The 20,480-nt window shown below is 38.4% G+C and overlaps 1 protein-coding gene across 3 annotated transcripts in view; it reads right to left on the reverse strand.

The window, feature by feature from the left end:
- Positions 1-20,480, reverse strand: part of fstl4 (follistatin-like 4) — a 225,043-nt gene that overhangs the window by 7,573 nt on the left and 196,990 nt on the right. For all 3 annotated transcript variants that reach the window (XM_004561753.4, XM_012922011.3, XM_012922010.3), the window contains 5 exons: positions 20,217-20,351; positions 16,950-16,976; positions 15,337-15,455; positions 8,236-8,385; positions 2,298-2,405 (listed from right to left, as the gene is read on the reverse strand). In XM_004561753.4, coding sequence (XP_004561810.1) covers positions 2,298-2,405; positions 8,236-8,385; positions 15,337-15,455; positions 16,950-16,976; positions 20,217-20,351 — 539 coding nt within the window. The remainder of the gene's footprint in view (positions 1-2,297; positions 2,406-8,235; positions 8,386-15,336; positions 15,456-16,949; positions 16,977-20,216; positions 20,352-20,480) is intronic.

Consider the following 20,480-nt stretch of genomic DNA (forward strand, 5'->3'; position numbering starts at 1 on the left):
TTCATCTGGCAATCCAATGGATGAGTCTGGCAATTGCCAGGAGAACTGACTGCATTGTGCAAAGTGTAAAGTTTGGTGGATGGGGGATTAAAATACCTTTTATTAAGAGCATAAAAAAACTCATTTGATTTGGCCAGCCCAGGCTAAAAAGTTGCTATTTTGCTGTGTGTGAAAACACAAACAAAAAGCAACAAAACCAAAAATAACAAAACAAAATCTATTTGTGTTTTAAATATCTTCTTAGCACATTAACACAGAATGAACTGACAGTCTGGAAGGCTATGACTGTCTATGCCCGGCAGAGATTCCTCCATTTGTCTTCCCTAATGAATTGACAATCACGTTCTCTTCAGTGCTTCTGCAGAATTACTGAGCCATCCTCAAACTTGGCTTCTTAAAAATGCCGCACACACTGAGATGAATGCACACCTGCGTGCAGCCGCACATCTCGAGTGCTCAAATTAACATGCACGAGCAGAGACACGCACTCATACACATGTATGATCTGCCGAAGCGAAGCGGTGCCTCTGGTAGCGACAGGCTGCTGCTGAACAGGTCAATTACATTCAGTCCAAATGATAATGACATTATCAGACCATTTATTTGTGGTGTGATCCATGTGGCCTCCAATCCATTATGCAGTTTGTCTGCAATTGCATTTTTTTGATTGATTCCTACCCTGTTCACTAATTATTCATTACTTCTGAACCATGGCAGGAAGAGGGGGAAATGAACAAAATGAAAATAACAAAAATGCATTTTCTGCACAGCTGTTATGCAAAGCTGCTCTTTGTATTTGTTTCAAAATTAAAATAGGGAGAACCATGTTTTCTTCTGTGATGAAAAACATTGTTTGATAGAATGTTCTGCTGTTTTTAAGATTACAACTCTGATAGAAGTTCAAAACCACTGAGTGCTCCCCTTAAAACGGAATAACTACACAAAAACACATCTCCAGCTTATGCACCTACACTCTGTGAAGAAGTGCAAGCCTGAAGAAATTGGAAATCTATGCACACATATGGAGTCTGGCCATGTAGATTATAAATCAGTGGAAAACTGTTAAAACCCACGTACAGGCAGTTATCCTTTTCACTACTTTTTGATGCCAAAGCGTAGTGGCACCTTGTGATCTGAAAGAATCTAACATTAAAACTAAAAATAATGATGTAAAATGGACCCATTACAGTATCCTGGAGAAGTGTTATTCATAGAACCATTTCACAAAAAATTGAGAGCTTAAGAAATAACTGGAGTAGGGAAAAAAATCTATACTGAAAATAAGTGAAACACACGTAAATTTGACTGTATCATTATTGCACAATCCTTATAAACGTCTCCAAATCATAAAGACAGAAAACAGGGCCGCACTTAATTACAATGCGGTCCCTTCACCCAAAGAGACAAAGCAGAACAATAAACATGTTATTGTCATTTACAGAGATTACAGTGCGATCCCTTGGTAGCTTTACTCATGACACTATCTTCCACCGATGCACATGCAAAACAGGCAGACCTAAAAATACCAGCCCTTTAAAAACAGCATCATCCTCCATCGGTGCCAGTTCTGGTCTCTTCCCTCTTCCCTCCACCTTCTCGACCCTCTCTGCATCTTCCTCCCTATTCCCTTGTCACAACCCATCCCCTGAGGTGGATTAAATACAACCACACCTGTGATCATTTCTCAATTGTGAAGCCTCCAGCACCAGCAGCCCAAAGGGACGCTCGGCACAAGCCGACAACACCACAGCTGTGAATTGCTGTTTTGCTGGCTTGGTAAATGCTCTAAAACATACATAGATTAGTTTTTGTCACACAAATACTTATCACATAAACAAAGGACGCTGGCACACAAGTGTGCTCAATTAGTTATAAGCCAGGTTTTTCCTCACTTGGTAAACTTTTTACAGCTAACGCAGATTATACTCTCCCAGGGAACGAATCAAGAGTTGAGAAATACACACCACCAAAAAGCAAGTGTAGACGGATGATAAAAAGCAGGTCTGTTTTGTAATTTTATAGCTGCTCCAAGCTTTGTTTTATGTTCGATGATTACAGTTCACTGATTAACAAGCGAGCCTGCGACACCGATGAGCTCCCTGTTCCTTATTAAAGAAAGATATCCAAAATAATAGCCTGTCTTTTTTTGCAGACAGGAGACAAAACAAAGCACAAAATGCTTAAGTGTCCCTTTAATAGTTAATATCCAGTTCCCTCTCATTCCCAGAGCTGTAATTTAAGTTGAACCATTTAGCTTGTCTATCAAAAGTAACTGCTGCAAAGTACTTCACACTTACCTGAAGTGTTGGGTGGGTTTTGTCCATGTCCCCCCAGGTTAGGACCCACACCTGGTCATGTGATTTATCATAAAGCATCTTTACTGGAAAAGGGTCTGTTGCAACAGCCTGCAGGACATAAAGAGAGTGTGGGACAAAGAAATAATTGTGGGAAATTAGTCCTCTTTACTGGAAAGGAGAATAGCTCATGGTGGTAGAAAATGCAGAAGGGGCAAAACAAATATAACAAAAACAAACAAACTATTAATTATCAGATTAAAGACAATTTAGAGAACATCCTGATCCTTTCATTTCATTCCCAGCAAATGTTTTACAAGGCAGTCTCTGTGATAAAAGGTATCCTGCGCACTTTTTTGATCGCTGTTTTCACAACCAAAATGTTTTATCATATTATGGATGTAATGTGTTTCAAATGGCTTTACAATGTTTCACTGAGATTATAATAATAGAGTGCTGTTCCAGCAAAAAGGGGTGTGGATAATAGACATACTATGATGGCAAACACAGATGTGAACAAAGTAGGATTTAAAAAACCCTTAAAAATTGGCTTTGCAAATATACTAAAAAGAAGAAAAACTTGTTTAACACTTAAATCCTGCTAACTGCCAAACCTTTAAGAAGCTTTTAGCAACATGCTAAACGTTTTGCTTGAATACAATGGAGATAAAACAGGTCAGATTTTTTAGAAGCAGTATAATCTGATCAAAACTAACTGAATCCACGTAACAGCTATACAGTACACATGATGCGTGGATTTGTGACAGAGCAGTATACTTGCTGACCAGAAAATCCACTCTGTAACACATAGAGTCAACAGAAAACTCTTATCACGTCAGGCCACTGACGGAGTGCAAAGGAGATAGGATATACAGATGTAAACAAAACCTGTATAATGTCACTGCTGAAGAGATTTTGGTTAAGGTATCTGACACACATCAGGTGACGAAAGCAGAAAGGGGAAGCAGTAAAAGAAGAATTGAAACGAGAGAGAAGGGAGAGGATGGGAATATACTAAACCTCAGATCTGTTGCAATGTCAACAATGAGGAGTAACACAATCCATTACCCTGCTTCTGGCTGGGTGGACAGGGAGCTGCTGACACCCTCACCAGTGGAGCGAGACCACAAGCTTTTTGTTCAGTAATGGGAGGTCCAGCCCTCTGTTCTGCACTGGTCAGCCAAGTGTCAACTCAGCATGTGCCTATGTATAGTATGAGCAGATGTATGTGTGTGTTGGTTTCTACATAATAGAAGCAGAGGTAAAGATGGGGTAAGGCCTAAATGCAGCAACCTGGAAGGCAGTCATTTAAAAGCCCAACATACTTAAGTGTTATTTAACGGTGGTCTTAAGGTCTGACTTGTTTAAATGATTGTTTTTACAACAAGATATATATATATAAAAAAACTTCTTTGTTTATGAAGTGATCACACTATTTTCTTAAGGATAAAGAACTTGGGGTATGCTTGTTTTGACTTAAAGAAAAGGGATTGATTTTGAGAGCCAAAACCATCCAACGCTGCTGTGCTCTGATTCCAACAAAAGATAAGACGAAAAGGTTACGATGGTAAATCTCAGATATACATTTAAGCGTCCTATTTTTGTTTTCTTAGCATTTTGTTTTTTATTTTGACATTCTTTTTCTCAATCAAAATGGGATTTTGATGTTTGATTTTTTAGGTGTTTTGAACTTTACTCCACAGGAAATGAAATATCAATAATACATGCTGATTTTGTAATTTGTCTGTGGTTTGGTCTGCCCCAATTTTGGTTAAGAGAACTTTGGTCTAAAGAAATAAAATAAAAATAGATGATTAAGTGAACATTACAAGTATATATATCATAAGACCAACAAACACAGTAAGTATTTGTTTCAGGCAAGCACACTAAATATTATTATTCAAAATGTGTGTGGCAGCGGTTAAATTCCATGAATCACAATTAAAAATTCCATGAAATCAATTTAAAAAAAAAAATCAGGCATATTGTTCAGTAGTTATTGTTCAGAATATATGTGTCCAATTTTTGACCTATTAGTAGAGTTGCATGGTTAGAGATGTGGACTGCAATCTGAACTGATTCCAAAACACTTCATAGGGCTGCCTTTCAGTGGCTCCACTGGCAGATGACAAAAGAAAAAGATATAGTAAAGGTTGACACATTTTACAGTTTTTCTGCATGTCTTTCCAAGAAAACCCCAAACACAGTGATAACAATCTAAGCTGGCTAGATGTGAAAGAGCTGTAGCAGCAAAAAACTTGAAACAAAGTAAAGTTTTAATTCTAGATAGAATCTGTGCTGTAGATGATCTCCTGTAGGTCACTTGACAGCATCCATCACTAAAACAGAAGTACAAAAGCATATGGATGCCATAGAGGACCACTTCTATCATTCAGGAAACTAGAATATTGTTCAGCTCCTTGAGCAAAGATGATCGATCGGGTTTAGAAAAATGAAAATTCATAACAAAATCTTAAACGACAACTCTGTGCAACTGATTTACTGCAGCCTCAAAGTGAATTTAAACTTACTATTTAAGTAACTACACAGAGGTTTTTGCCATCTGGCGTTCTTTTTAATTAGCGGATGTGCTGTTTGTCTTTGGACCCAATGGGAGGCTTAGCTGGCACAGGTGTGACACATCATAGTCAAGGTTAGATCCCTTTGTTGGGAAAGATAACAAATGTGCCATTTTCTTGCTTGGAACAGCATGAAAACCACGCTAGCCTCTGTCGTTGTAGCTTCTCCACATGTTTACAACCTTCATCCTGGTGTCTTTTGGGAATTTTTGGATGGGAGGGTTCAGAAACATATGAAGGCTTTCTAAAAAGTGCACAACTTTTCACTATAATAAGCAAATGATAAAGCACCCAAAAATAAAATCAGCAGTTTGGGCATTTCCTTTATTTCTGCTTTGAAATATTTTTCTTTTTCTTTTTTTTCCTGTGGATGGTAATGCTCTGAGGCTATACCATTGAAAACTTCAGACAGATATCATCTTTAAAAAAAGCAAGACCCATAGTTGATTGAAATTTCACTGTGATTCCCATTAAAGTTTCTTTAAAAGTTACCACATTTGAAGGATCTAGTGCATCTCCACTGACTCAGAAGTGAAGCTGTTGAAATGGTTTATCATTTCATGGGGTAATAATTGAAATTTAGGTATCAGGCAAAGACTTTTTTGTTAAAAACAAATATTTTAAATGCCTGTAAGCAGGCACATTGTAATGCACCCAGATGTCTTTGTAATTTGTGCTGAATGTTTTCCTTTTGACGCATTACGAGTATGACCACAGCATATCACCCAGTCTGTGCTGATGGAGATTCTTTTATAAGGTACTGCTTCTACTCCATGGTGCAAATCACAAATGTGCACCTTGAAGTGGTCACAAGAGCATGTCTAAAGACCTTACAGACAGGACATGACAAGTTTGACCACAGTATGCTGTGATGAATCTGGCAAGCTGAAATGAGGAGGCAAGCAGCCGACAGCGTGCACAAAAGGAAATATTGAGGGGAAAAGAGTAGTGTGCGTTTATGTGTGTGTGAAGTCCCTGAACTAACAACGCCAGTCTGTGTTTGCACGGGGACTTTTAAAGGAAAGCATACACATTTGTTTTAATGATCTGGTCTCTTATTTTAGTTAGGCTGTGTGGGTGTAAACACACAATCCTGAATTACAAAAATTACTGCTGCAGCATTTACATGGCCTTCCTGAATTGTGTGCAAAACCTTTTGATCACACCTAATATTTAGAACACCTCTATTGTTTCTTACCTATAAGCTTTATAAATACCATTTAAATACCATGCCATTTAGACATATACATACCATCTCATGTAAATCTTGAGGAGACTCAGATCAAATCATTGGCAGCGGTTACTTGGTATCAAAGAAAACAGGTCATATTATCACCCATTTCATACAGTTATTCTTCCACTGAGAGCATGTTTATACTTCAGATATTTATTTTCTTCACTCCTTCTTTTAGATAAAGTCCTTTCCAATCTTTTGCCTACAGCTCAGCTGTCTGACTGTCGGCTACAGACAATATAAACAGATCCTAGAGACAGGTTTGAGGATTTTGTTGCAGAGCACAGAAGACTTCCTTCACTTATGCTTTTTGGGATGTTTCTGAAAGGTGAGACATTGTTAGGACACCTTTCTAAGATTAGAATGAATCGATCATTCTAAATTTCCTATTTGATTAACACACACACACACACACACACACACACACACACACACACACACACACACACACACACACACACACACACACACACATCGTTCATCCGTATCCCTCTGCCTGTGCTTTGCAGCCTGCCACCATCTCTCCTGTCTTAAAAGAAATGACAAATGTGTCTTGTGACAAAGGATGTCTTGAGATAACAAAGCAAAAAGAAAAAAAGAAAAGGAGGATGCATTAACCGCCTGCACCCAGAGGCCAAAGAGGATCTTCAAGAAAGAGAGGGGGGAGTGGAAGAGGCAGGGTATTGGGAGCAAAGGACAAAAAAGCAGTTTTACAGTATTGGATGAAGTTAAAAAAAAAAAAAAAAAGACAAGGAAAGCAGGCAGCTGATCACAGCTTCAAGAACCACTTACTGTAGATGTGTGTCAGAATGCTCAAAACAGTAATATGCTTTTATATTTGATCTGGTTTAAAATAACATCTTAATACGAAATAAAAACATATCCAGACTCAATCAAGTGACTACTTCTTTCACCTCTTTCCTCTTGAGTTAGGCCTATTTCCTCTCATCCTGCACCTCAGTGTAAATGATGCTGACCCTGGGAAGGACCCCTGAGGGATTTAATCTCTAAACAGCCGTTACAGGCAAGATAAATGGTAAGGCAGCTAGCACCCACCTGGGCACCATATTGTTCCTTGAAGTGCATTTGATTTATTTTACCTTGCATGTAGCTTCTTACATTGGTTGCAGTTCAGTAGTGTGTCAAGTCTGAACTCGGTTTGTCTCACAGTTTGATGTTTGACATATAGTGTAACTCTGCTTGAATGTATCCCTGCTAATTTTAAAGGTGTTAATTTTTTTCTTATTTTTCCTTGAAATATAGTATACTTCAAGACAGGCAGACAAAAGGTTTTGACACATTTTTAACAAGTGAATGTCAACTGTGTTGACTGAATAAATGCCCATCACATTATGATTTGCCAGCTCTATATGTACAGTAAGTAGATAATCCACGATAACTGTTACTGATGACTTGTGTGCAAATACTTGTACAGTGGTCCCACGTTTATCACGGGAGTTACGATCCAAAAATAACCCGCGATAGGTGAAATCCGTGAAGTACGCAACTTTATTTTTTTACAATTATCATAGATGTTTTAAGGCTGTAAAACCCCCCAATACAAACTTTATGCACTTTTCTCAGACAGGCATGAACATTTTCACACTTTTCTCTCTTTTTTAAACACTCTCAAAGTTCAAATCTTTGTAGAAAAATTTGACAAGCTGAACGCATTCTGTACTGTACAGGAGACACGGCACGAGATTGACTGACAATGGTCTACAGCCACGCAGAACACAATGTAAAAAACGAAAATAAAAGTGACATGTTGTTGTATAGCAGTGAAGTTAGACCTTCTCATGTAGGACTCTGTATTACAGGAAAAAAATATTAGACTTACATTTTGTTTTAATTCCATTTAAATAGTACATAAACAGTTTTTGGTGATTTTAATGATCGGATCAGTTATGCTGAGCTAACTAAGGGGATTGGACTGTAATCAAACATACCAGAGCCCAGGCTTAGAGAAACTGTGCAGGCCTTATTTTCCTTACATTACCAAGCTTACATCAGCACTAGTATCTGTAGCAGTTAGCAGCATGGAGCAAATTAAAATGACCCTTTAGCATGTTGGATATTTGTCTTTGGTGTGTTGTGACAGGCCTGTCTTATAACCTGCTCCACCCACCTGCACCACCTTCTGTGCTTGAATATCGACCACCAGCACTCGGCTCTGGAGGGGCTGGGTCACATAGATGTACTTATCTCTGATGTTGACTGCTGAGGACCACACACAGTGTTGAGGTGACACCCCCTCACCTTTAGGGCACATCTCCTCCTGGGAAGAGCCAACAGAGGAGAGGAGGAGAAGAGCAAGAGAGGAGGGAAAAGGTTGGGAGGATTTACTGGTGTGTTTAAGATCGGCACTGTGATGCTTTTTATTGTACTATTCATCCATGGTTACCGCTAGGTTAAAAAAAAACAACTTTCTTTTTCCCCTTTAATGTCACCATGTCCCTTTTATGAAATAATAGAAAATGGTTAAAAAAGAATCTAATTTTCAGAAGCCAAACCTTCTGAAATACAGCTGACAATTCTAAATGAAAAGTCCAAAAACATAAGAAAGATCTGAAAATCTACACCTATAAGGAGCTGGCAACTGCATTTCTTTGCTTTTATTTACTCTGACAACTGACAATTAAGTCTTGACTATACCAATAACAACAATATTATTTAAATTAAAAAATACAAAGCACATTATTTAGCATATTAAGGTGCATATCTTTACTACTGCTTGCTTTATTTCAGTTATACTTTTAATGATTGTCTAAATGGCATCTGTAATAACTATTAGTCATTCTGGATGTTTCTCTTAGAAAACTAGTGTTTGCATCCTTAACATTTAGAGGGCAGACTTTGCAGTAATTTCACTCAAATATTGACTGACTCAACATATGTCACCTGCAGGCCCTGTAGTCCACCGTCTTTGCTGACGAGACAACTATGCACACACTCCCTCACTTACATTATACTGATGTAATCATTAATGCACACACAGAGGTTGTGTTCCCAGAGTTGCCACCTCCTCTCCACCTCACCAAAGTGGAGAAACTGCTGTTTATAGCAGGAACTGGCTAACACATGGCCTATTGAGTTTGTATTGATCTCTAATACAATTACAGGCTACTGTAAAACCCAAATCCCTCAAAAGAACAAGAACTTTTACCATCTAAAGCGCCCTGCTCGAGGAAAAGGATGTTCTCTAGTGGATTAAAAACCCCAGGTATATAGTCTATATGCTCTGTAGTTGTGAGCTGTTGACTAATGGACGTGAGTAATCCTATTACGTTTAGTCAGTTGAGGAGTCATCCAATGACATCAGAGAGGGAGGAGGAGGAAGGATGGCCTCGATCTAGGTGGCAATTTCATACTGGACTGAAATGAAGAACTATAGAATGGACTTAAAAAAATGGAATAAATTAATTAAATAATTACAATATATATTAAATATAACTTACTTTTTATAATTTGGCTTGACTATATACTTACTGACATTGTTTACTAAAAGATGAGCATCTATATTAAACAGCATGAAAAGCTAAATGGCATTTTGAATTTAGAATCGATGATTAGTGTTAATCCACTGCTTGTCATTTTAAATTATGCAATTCAAGGTTTTATCCAACATTTGAACTTTGTGTTCACACGTGGCAAGATGGCGCCGGTGTGTGTGGCTGCTCGTCTGTCACTGCCAAGTTTGTTCCTGTTTATGTTATTTTTAATTTGTGTCATCCATGAAACAAAGTCTCTGCTGAGGTATGATCGCCAGACACTATTGGACCTCAAACCTGTGGTCCAAAATATTGTGTCCTTTGGAGCTGGTGGGCAGCAACCCCTGCCCCCATTTGCATCGGAAACCCCGGGTTACCTGTACCGGGTTCCCACGCTACCTTCCCGGCGAAAGCGTCCTCGTCGCCGGGGTAAACGAAGCGGTCGCTTGGTAAAGCTAAAGGTTTACCTAAAGAATTATTCTGCTGTTTTCCGACCAGTGCATGGATTCTTGCCAAGGCTGTTTGCGTCTCGGCGTTTTCTGGATCCTGTTGATGCCTGTTTGGTGCCTGTGGTCGGCTTTGATGATCATGCTCCTCGGCCTCGCTGCCCATGCCCTCCCAGGCTAAACCTCCGCTGTCAACATTATCGGAATCTGAGATCGCTGCGGCGGGTTTCTGGACCCCCTGAACCCCGAGCGCCAACTCCAGCTCCCGCTAGGATTGGCCTGGTGAACGCCAGATCACTTTTAAACAAAACTTTTATTCTTCGGGACTTCTTCAGTTCCCGTGATCTGGATTTTCTGTGTGTGACTGAGACGTGGCTGAGTGTTGGTGAGTCCAGTGTTCTATCTGAACTTTTACCTGTGGATTGTTGCTATTTTAACTCGCCACGGACGTCAGGCAGAGGTGGAGGCACAGTGACTGTTTACAAAAAGGATTTTAAATGTAAGCAGTGTTTTCTACAGCCTTCGTTCTCCAGCTTTGAACTTACCTCATTTGAGGTGAGTCGTACAAACCCGATTTTCTGCGCTGTCATCTATCGCCCCCCGAAATACAATAAGAACTTCATAAACGACTTTTCTGATTTTTTAGCTGGGATTATGCCCAACTATGATAGTGTTCTTATTGTTGGAGATTTTAATATACATGTATGCTGTCCTGATAAGCCACTGGTAAAGGACTTTTTAAGCCTTATTGACTCTTTTAGCCTGGTACAGTCAGTACGTGGCCCTACACATGAGCACGGACACACACTGGACCTTGTTCTGTCATATGGTCTGCCTGTCACTGACTTGGAGATTTGTGACTGTGCACTCTCAGATCATATGCCTGTGTTATTCAACGTTGGTTTGACATATACCGCAGTTAAACCTGGCGCTGCTACTCGGTGCTGTCGGGTTATTAACCCCGCCACTGCTGCGCAGTTTTCTGCTGCTTTTAATCAGCTCGGCGGGCCTTCTGACTTTGTTTCCTCTGACACATAAGACCTACATTCCTGGTTTAATTCTTGCTGTCAAAAAATCATGGACTCTGTGGCTCCTTTAAAAACCAGGCAGCTTAAGGCTAAACCTGAGCCTTGGTTTAATGAGAGCAGTCGTGCTGTTAAGAGGGAATGTCGTCGAGCAGAACGGAGGTGGAAAAAGGATAAACTGCATGTATCATTTCAAATTCTCAAAGACTGCTGGCATCGCTACCAGAACACTGTTAAAGAGGCAAAAAGGGAATATTTTGCAAATATTATTTCTTCCAACTGTCATAACCCACGCGTGTTATTTAGGACCATTGACACTGTTCTTAATACTCCTTTGAATGTCTGTTTGGAAGTTTCTCCTGAGATTTGCAATGATTTTCTGAACTTTTTTATTGAAAAGGTTGTCACCATCAGGGCTCTTATCACAGCTCCTGACTCTGACCCCTCTGTCTCTGTCCCTTGCGCTGCTGTTTTCACTCAGTTTGAGCTTGTGACGCTCTCCTCTTTAGAGGATGTGGTTCGCCATATTAAGCCCACAGGTTCCCCACGGGATCCTGTCCCTCCACAATTCTTTAAAGAAATTTTTCCTAGTATACAACAGTATGTCCTTGACATTATTAACAGCAGTCTGTCTTCTGGTGTGGTTCCTGCAAATTTCAAACATGCAGTAGTACAGCCACTGCTTAAGAAACCTGGCCTTGATCACACAGTTTTAGCGAACTATAGGCCTATTTCCAAGCTGCCTTTAGTCTCCAAGGTTTTAGAGAAAATTGTTTTTAGTCAACTGAAAGATTTTCTAGATGAAAATGGAATCTTTGAGGTTTTTCAGTCAGGTTTTAAAACCCTTCACAGCACAGAATCTGCATTACTAAGGGTTTTTAATGACATCCTTCTGGCATGTGATTCTGGTAACCATGTTGTTCTTGTCTTGCTTGACCTAACTGCTGCCTTTGACACAGTAGACCACAATATTTTAATTTCTCGATTACATGATGTAGTGGGTATTGGTGGCACTGCACTCAATTGGTTTAGGTCTTATTTGTCAGATAGAACTTTCTCTGTCAGCCTTCTCGGTTACGAATCGTCTTCTGCTCCTCTGTCATGTGGTGTCCCACAGGGCTCAATTTTAGGGCCACTGCTCTTTTCTCTGTATCTACTGCCTCTGGGTTCTATCCTTAGAAGGCATGGGATCTCATTTCACTGTTATGCCGATGACTGCCAAATTTATTTGACACTAAAACGCAAGGATGCCATCTCCATAAAACCTCTCTTGACATGTCTAGATGACATTAAAGCTTGGTTGGCTCGAAACTTTTTAAATTTTAATAAAAAGAAAACAGAAGTGTTGGTGTTTGGACCCAGTGGTCCCTGTGAGTCCTCCTCTGTTGTTTTAGGATCCCTGGAAGTCTATTTTAAATCTGTTGTTACTGACCTTGGTTTTAAGTTGGACAGTGATTTTAAATTGGACAACCAAATCAGAGCAGTGGTGAAGTCCAGTTTTTATCATTTAAGGCGACTGGCAAGACTAAAATCTTTTCTTTCGAGGCAGCACCTTGAAACAGTGATCCATGCTTTTATTTCTTCCCGCCTGGACTACTGTAACTCACTTTATGTGGGGGTCAGTCAGTCATTGCTCTCACGTCTGCAGCTGGTTCAAAATGCGGTTGCACGACTCCTAACAGGAACTCGAAAAAGAGAGCATATAACCCCCGTGCTGGCCTCTCTGCACTGGCTGCCTGTGTCTTTTAGAGTTAATTTTAAAATTCTTATGTTTGTTTTTAAATGCCTACACAGTCTTGCCCCGCCTTACCTCTCTGAGCTTCTTCATCCCCACATACCCTGTCGGTCTCTCAGGTCAGCTGACCAGCTGCTCCTGGAGGTACCGAGATCCAGGAGGAAGCTCAGAGAGGACAGGGCCTTCTCTATTGTGGCTCCAAAATTATGGAATAATTTGCCCATGCATGTTAGAGAGGCCCCTTCACTGTCCACTTTTAAATCACGTCTTAAAACCCACTTTTATTCCTTGGCTTTTAACCTCAGTGAGACTTAGTTTCTTTTTTAATGCAGTAGTTATTTAATTAATGATTTCACTCTTCTTTTATTTGTTTTTTATTTATATCTCATGTAATTTTATTTTACAGTTCCAATGTACAGCACTTTGTGTCAGCTGTGGTTGTTTTAAAGTGCTTTATAAATAAAGTTGATGATGATGATGATGATGATGAGATTTCTGGTGAGCTGTTTGGGAATAGGATGTAGACTGGCTGGCCACTTTGTTAGTTACACTTGTTCAACTACTCAATAATACAAATACTGAATCAGCCAATCACATGACAGTAAGTCAGTGTAGGTAGGTACCGGTATGTCGTTATTGCCAAGATGACATGCTGAAGTTTAAACTGAGCATTAGAATGGGAATGAAAGAGGATTTAACAGATTCTGAATGTGACATGATTGCTTGTGCCAGACAAGCAGGAGGATACTAAGGCTGGGTATCGTCACTGATTTCTAGAATCTAATCGATTCGGGGAAATTTTGCCTCAGACAGTCAGAAATATTGTAATTCTGATCACTTATCAGTACATATCCATATTTTTATATCTATAAAAAGAAAGCTGACACTTGTGAGACTTCATCAGATGTGTACGCATTACAGCAGATGTCTTTGTGTCAAAGTAACAGAGAATAAAACACAGAAAAACATGAAGGAGATTTGATAGCTGCCTTAAAAATATTCTGCAGTAGAACAAAAACGAAAGAAAAGCATTAATCAACATCTGAACATTACCTGATGCTGCTGAAGTGAAGCAGAGCAAAGTTACAGAGGTTTTATTAAAGACACAGCTAAGCATTTTGCAATTTTGCGTAATTTTAAAAAGTTAAAAAAAAAGAAAAACAGTGGCCGACAGCGCTGCACACAACGGTAGACTGGTGTGTAATAATAAGCAAGTGAATAATGCAGAAAACAGAGATTTTTAGATGGGAAACTATTCCTGAGAGAGAGAGACGGAGAGCTCTGCAGGAAGTATGATTTTATTGTGGAATAAAACAGCAAAAGTAAGACGGAATTCATGACGATGCTTATGTGAAGTGAAATGTGAAGCATAGTTTGGATCTTCTTTTGCTGCTGGTTCAGTCAATATCGTTTGGAGAGAGATAAAACCTGCAGCTTCAGAATCCAGCGCAAAAAAAAGACGTAAACACAGTTGTTGAAATTTTGGGAGGTTTAACCTGACATTCTGGCGTTTCGGGCAAAATACATTTATATTTAAAAATTGATTCAGGATTTTAATGAATCAATATCACATTATCCAAGCGATAAATCGATAATCAAAACCCACCTCTAGAGGATACATCTGCAGCAACTGCACAATGCTGTTGTGTAAGTAAATAAGTAAATGCTTATTAGCTACATGTAAATCCAACACATTTTTAGAAAAATATAATATTAAATATCTTATTGAAGTATCACACATGAAAGTCTGTAATAAAAAAAAGGCAAGGCTGTTAATCCAAACCTAACCCTGCCCTGAGTTTCTAGTGGAGTGCTATCGAGTACAGATGGGTTACTAAGACCTGCATACTGGCCTTTAAGCTAACAAATCCACAGAATTAATGTTCTTTCTCACCAAATTTGCAAAGGGTTAGACATGTGGAGATGGCGGGACCCTTTTACAGTGTGTGGGGTCCTCTCTCTTCAGTGGTCAAGTAAAAAAAAAAAAAAAAAGTCACTGCTGCATTATGTTTTTATTTTGACGGCAGTTACAGAGATGTTTAGTTTGTTTGTTCTGTTTGATGTTTTTTCTGGTTTCAGAACAATGAAAGGGTGTCCTGATTTACTCCCTATACTCAAAGATCTTGAAGTTAAAGGACAAAATGCCCGAGATTTTAAAAGATAATTGCATGTTTCCCTTATATAAACACCTGGTACCTCATAGTCATTCTTTGTATTATGGTGTAAGAAACTAATACCTTTTTACTGACTGCGAGATACTTTTATGTTCTACCATGGCATGATGAATGCATGCCACACCTACTATAAAAAAGTGATGGAGAATACACTGAGTGGCATTCTTCTACCTCACACGTAATTTGATTTTAAAACACATCTGCTCAGCAGTGACAAACACCACCATCCTGAAATCTATTTAGTAAAATATAGAGGAAGCCTGAAACTCACCTATAGGTCACTCATTAGCTAATGGGCACTTTTTGTGTATCTTCTTCTTATTTAATTTATTTCATTATTAAATTCACATGCACTTACATAGGTAGCGACAATCCTCTCTGTCCGCTTCAAATGTCTCCGTATTTCACATTCACTAGGCTGAAGAAGAGTGATGCCCTCATCAGAAAACACGTAGAACATGTTTCCCACACTTAGCCCTAAAAGTCAAAACAAGCGGACAGGAAAACATATTGTCAATTTTTATAAAAAAAAGGGAAGAAATACAAATTTAAAAAATCCAGCTCCCATCTTTTCTGTCATTTGTGATTGGCATTTAAATTTTCCTGCCAGAGGAGACACAGCAAGACGCCAGTTAGCATGTTAGCATGGATGGGCAGTATGTGACTGCCAGCTGTTTGACAGCGCTTACAAAGGCAATTTGTTCACAGTCTAATACAGCAAGAGACATAAATTAAAAACACAATTTTTCACATGTATTCTGCTAAGTCTAAACAGCAGCTAAAAACATAGCAAGGACTCAGCAATCCTATGTTCCCTAACCCTAACAAATTATTAGTCCTTCACATATCATTATTCACACATATATACAGTGCTTAACAAATTTATTAGACCACCTAATAAATTAGAAGAAATTAATCAAGCATAAAGAAATCACTAAAATATTAAAGTCGCATCTTAATCAAAAAATAATGTGCTTTACTATTCTGTCTGCTTTTTGTAAAAACAGCAATTATGAAAAATTATAGAGCCCCAAAATAATTATAGTTTAGCAATAAATCTGTCAATTTGATCACTTTTTTTAACCATTACATAAACTTAAAGATAAAGAAAGAAACTGTGGCATAAACGTTTCAGTGGGTGGTGGTCTAATAAATGTGTTAAACACATTGCATTCATATATAAATGCAAGCTGTATGCAAAGACAAAAACTAGTGGTTGATATTGATTTGTTAGACTATTAGGATATTGCTTTTTGCACAAAAGTACTGTGAGGTATCACACCATTTTTATTGCCAAGCAATTTAAAAAATGAAGCATAAACATGCAACATGAGTCATTAAAGCGGAAAAAAATATCTGCTCACTTACAACCCCCACTGTTAACAAGATACAAATACTTCAGTTCAAGAGCTTACACTGTATTCTAAACCACTCTGACTCTTTAAGTCCTGTGGTGAACATACTTTGTAGCAATGTATACAAAAAACCCAGATTTGATTCGTATTCTATTCTAAACCACAGTAAGTTTTTCAATGCGCTGCTACTAGAATGCACGTACTTGTGGTAATGCTGATGTGGTAATAATATTTATTCCATAAATACAGGATGGATTTATATACTGCTGAAAATCACAAGGCTGCTTTTCTTGCAGCGACCATGCTGGGTCTGTGGTATTATTTGTAAAATACATAAAATCCCTGCTTCTGTGCAAATGTTCCCCTTAGGTGTCCTGAAAAAAAATGTTAGAAAGCACACTAAGAAAAGGATGAAACACTTTGAGCATGCAAGGGAGGAAAACTTAAAGAAAAGTTTTGCTGGAAACAAAACAACTCTGAATCTTCTGGACAGGAGGGCAAACATCTTGGTAAGTCATAGCTAGCCAGCTGCAGGCCCTGCAGAGCTACAAACATGCACATCACATTTTCCTATTCACAAGAATGCAAAAGTGTTTTGAGAAGTGTTATGTATTACCTTCTTCTCTCCACAGAATGTTTGCAACTGCACAATCAGCCATTGAGCAAAAGGAAATGGAGAAAAAAAGGAGAGAAAAATATTATTCCAACCCAGCAAAATGCCTTCAGAAACAGGAGATAAGTTCTGTCATGCCATGTCGATCCAAAATACTATGTTTGACAGATACAAAATGTTCCTCACTACTGTTGACAGGTCATGCTTCCTCTTAGATCAAGACATAACTCTTGTCTTCAGAGAAGACGTGGTATCAATTATTCTGTTTAATTTTCTCTGACCCAGGAGCTCTTTTTAGGTATTGCTAACATGTCAAATGATGCAACATAATGAAAGACTAAAATTTTACAGAGAGCTAAAGTATTTAATTTGATAGGTTAAACCTGCTTAAAACTGAGATTACTCCATAAAAAAATGTAGTACCTCATAAAACCTGCTTTTCCCTTTATTGAAACATTTTAGATGACCCCAAAGAGATTTTAGGCAAAGAAATATGATCAGCTTGCATATTTATGCATGAAATTGTCATAAATAACAAGAAAATGCACAGATTTCTGTCAAAGGACTTATGATATTGTCAGTCTCTCAAGACCCATTCAAAGCCATAAAACCCCCACTGAGTTCATATTACAAAGAGCTAATTTTGGACAAGTTAATTGTCCTAGATAAAGTATATTTGGACCCTAACAGTTAATCTGCTGCCTTTCATTTGTCACTGACCTCACTATTTCCCTTGACAGTACCAACTGAAATGTTTAAATTGATTTAAACTCAATTTTATGGACTAACAAAAAGGTCAGTCTTAAGTGTTTCAGAAGTGTTCACAGAGATAAATGATCTTGCCTAAGGGATGGCAGTCTCAGAAGCACTTCATGTTGCAGCTCTGCTGTAAAGGCAAGATTGATAGATACCAGTCTGAGTGAAACACCTGACATTCCTTAAGTGCCCTGGTCAAAACTCAAAGACACCATAAGATATTTGAGGGAAGACCTAAAGGTGGCAGTTCACAGACGCCACCCATCTAACTTGATAGAGATTGAGAGGTTGTGATAAGGAAGGAAGGACTAAGCGAACTGCAAACGTCCATAGACTTAGCCAAGAAGGCACAAAGCGGTAACGGCTACTGAAGCAGCCTCCCACAACTCTTATATTTAAGAGTCTGAATACTTTATTCTGTAGAATTTAGTTTTTAATTTTTAATACATTTGCAAAATGTTCTCAGTTTGTCATGATGGTATTTCAAGTACAGATTAATAGGAGAAAACAGCAATTTTGTTTATTAGGAACAAAAATAAAACTCTTTAAAGTGCTTGAAAAGCAAAAGTGGTCTGAAAATCTCACAGTGACTGCTTTGCTGTGTGTGTTCACAGAGGGGGATCTCTTAACTGCAGACATGATTATTTTGCTAATACTTCTGGTATATTGTTCCTGTTCCCGGATAGGCTGACTGAACTATTCCCCACGAGCAGCTCTTTACTTCAGTGAATCAACCTCAGGAAAACACATTACAGACAGACACAAACCTACATGCTACTGTATTCTTCTGGCGTGGAGTTTTTGATGTCGCCCATAAAATCTGTTGTTTCCTACTATAAAAAAGAATGGGGTCAAATAGAAGATTATTGTGCCTGACATTCATCTTTTATCTGTGCCACCCTGTCTCAGCAAACATCGTTGGCGATGTTTTCACAGTGTCTAGTCATTGCTGAAAAATAGTTTCAAAATAAAAGTTTGCAAAAACGTTACCACAACGTCAGTTTGAGTTATGTCTTCAATTTTAAGCTTAGACATTGTTGTTAGCTTTTCGAGTTAGAGAAGGTTTGAGTTTACTTATTATTTTCTACCTTCTTATCTTTTTTATTGATTAGAATAAAATGAGAAAACAAAATCACGTTATATGAACAGTTAGAAGAGATGAAACATCTCACCTTGAATATGACTCAAAACCACAGCCTTTTGAGTTTCATTCGTCTAGTTACCCCACTGAGGTAATCAACTTCTTGTTAAAAAAATAAGAGCATTCATAAGTCTATGATATTGAAATCATGGACAGGGAAGGGATAATTGTAAGGATATGATGCCACCAATTAAAATTAGATGCACAAAACCATAAACTTAAGCTTAAAAGTGGTGTTTATTAAAAACAGGGCTTAGTAATACTAGTCTGTCTCTTGTATTTGGACAGGTGTTCTGTGGACATCTGTTCAGGGCCATCGACAATCCATATGTCACTGAATAATTACATATGGTTTGCAGTAATCTAGTCTTTACTGTACTTCTCACTTTAATGATGCTCTGATGCAACCTCTTCTCTATGTGGAAACAAAGTCAACACCCGTTTGTCTATGATTCAGTTTTTACTGTTGTTCACAATCAGTTTTGACCATGGAGGTGATGTTGGGGTTTCAGCCATGTGTGGCTTTGGTGTGGATACGATACGATAGCTATATAGTGTTGTGGTTTGATCTTAATACTACTGCAAAAGAAATGTGGCTTTAAAGTGCAGCTGCTGAAATGCTGCTTCACTGTTGGTCTAATATGAATATGGTGATTCCTTCTTTATTTTTCTACCATCTGAAGGCATAGGGAATTGGCTCACTGTCAGCTGACATAAAGCAGTTTTGGTGCTTATTAGGTTCACCACTTACTGCATTAAAAATTTAGGAGATGCATGGAGCATTTGCTGACGCTTGTCTGCACAGGACAAATTTGAGCAAGCTTATTTTTTTTTTAAATAATAGAGCTGTCCACATGTTGGTAAATGACTGTAATTTGTTTGTGCTATGTCTTTATTACATGTCTGAATTTTATTTCATTATACATGATGATCTGACAATCGTTTATTGTGGATGATGTTAGTCTTGTTCTAGCCTAGTCTGTATAAATAGGTATCGCTGTGCTAACTTTGCTTAGATTTCTCAACAATTAGTAAGTGCACAATCAAAAAAAAAACCCATAACTGTTCAAAATTAGCATTTTGCTCAAAATATACTTGGCTGCTGGCTTAAACAGCAGAGTCCTTTTCTTTTACAGTAACCTTGCAGGTAGTGGATCCACATGAGCAGCAGTGGGAGGCGAACAGGCAAATTGACCAGTGTTGTTTCTGATCTCAGTGTCATCAGTACCTCAGTTCACCCTTCACAATACTTTCATGTCGGGAGTGATTTTTTCCAAAATATTATTTTCTAAGCTTTTCTTTTAGAGTAACTCTTATCAATTCAAATATTGACTTCTTACATAAATAGTGAACTGTGACTCTGTAGGACTTACGAGTCTTCTTAGCCGAATCTTCAACAAACAGAGACGAGATGTCCTCATCCACTCCCACTTCATTCTTGGCAATGCACGTGTAAGCTCCTGTGTCCTCGTAGCGGACGCTGCCAATAAAGAGTTCACTACCGTTCGCTAAAGAGGAGAGGAAACAAAATCAAACAGGTATACACATTACTGATGCAAAGCTACTATACACTACAACCATATTCAGAGTGTTTATTTTTTAAAAACAAACTTTTAAATTTATTCAACAAATTCGAC

The sequence above is a fragment of the Maylandia zebra genome, linkage group LG10 (genome assembly GCF_041146795.1).
Source record: "Maylandia zebra isolate NMK-2024a linkage group LG10, Mzebra_GT3a, whole genome shotgun sequence".
Lineage (NCBI taxonomy): Eukaryota > Metazoa > Chordata > Actinopteri > Cichliformes > Cichlidae > Maylandia > Maylandia zebra.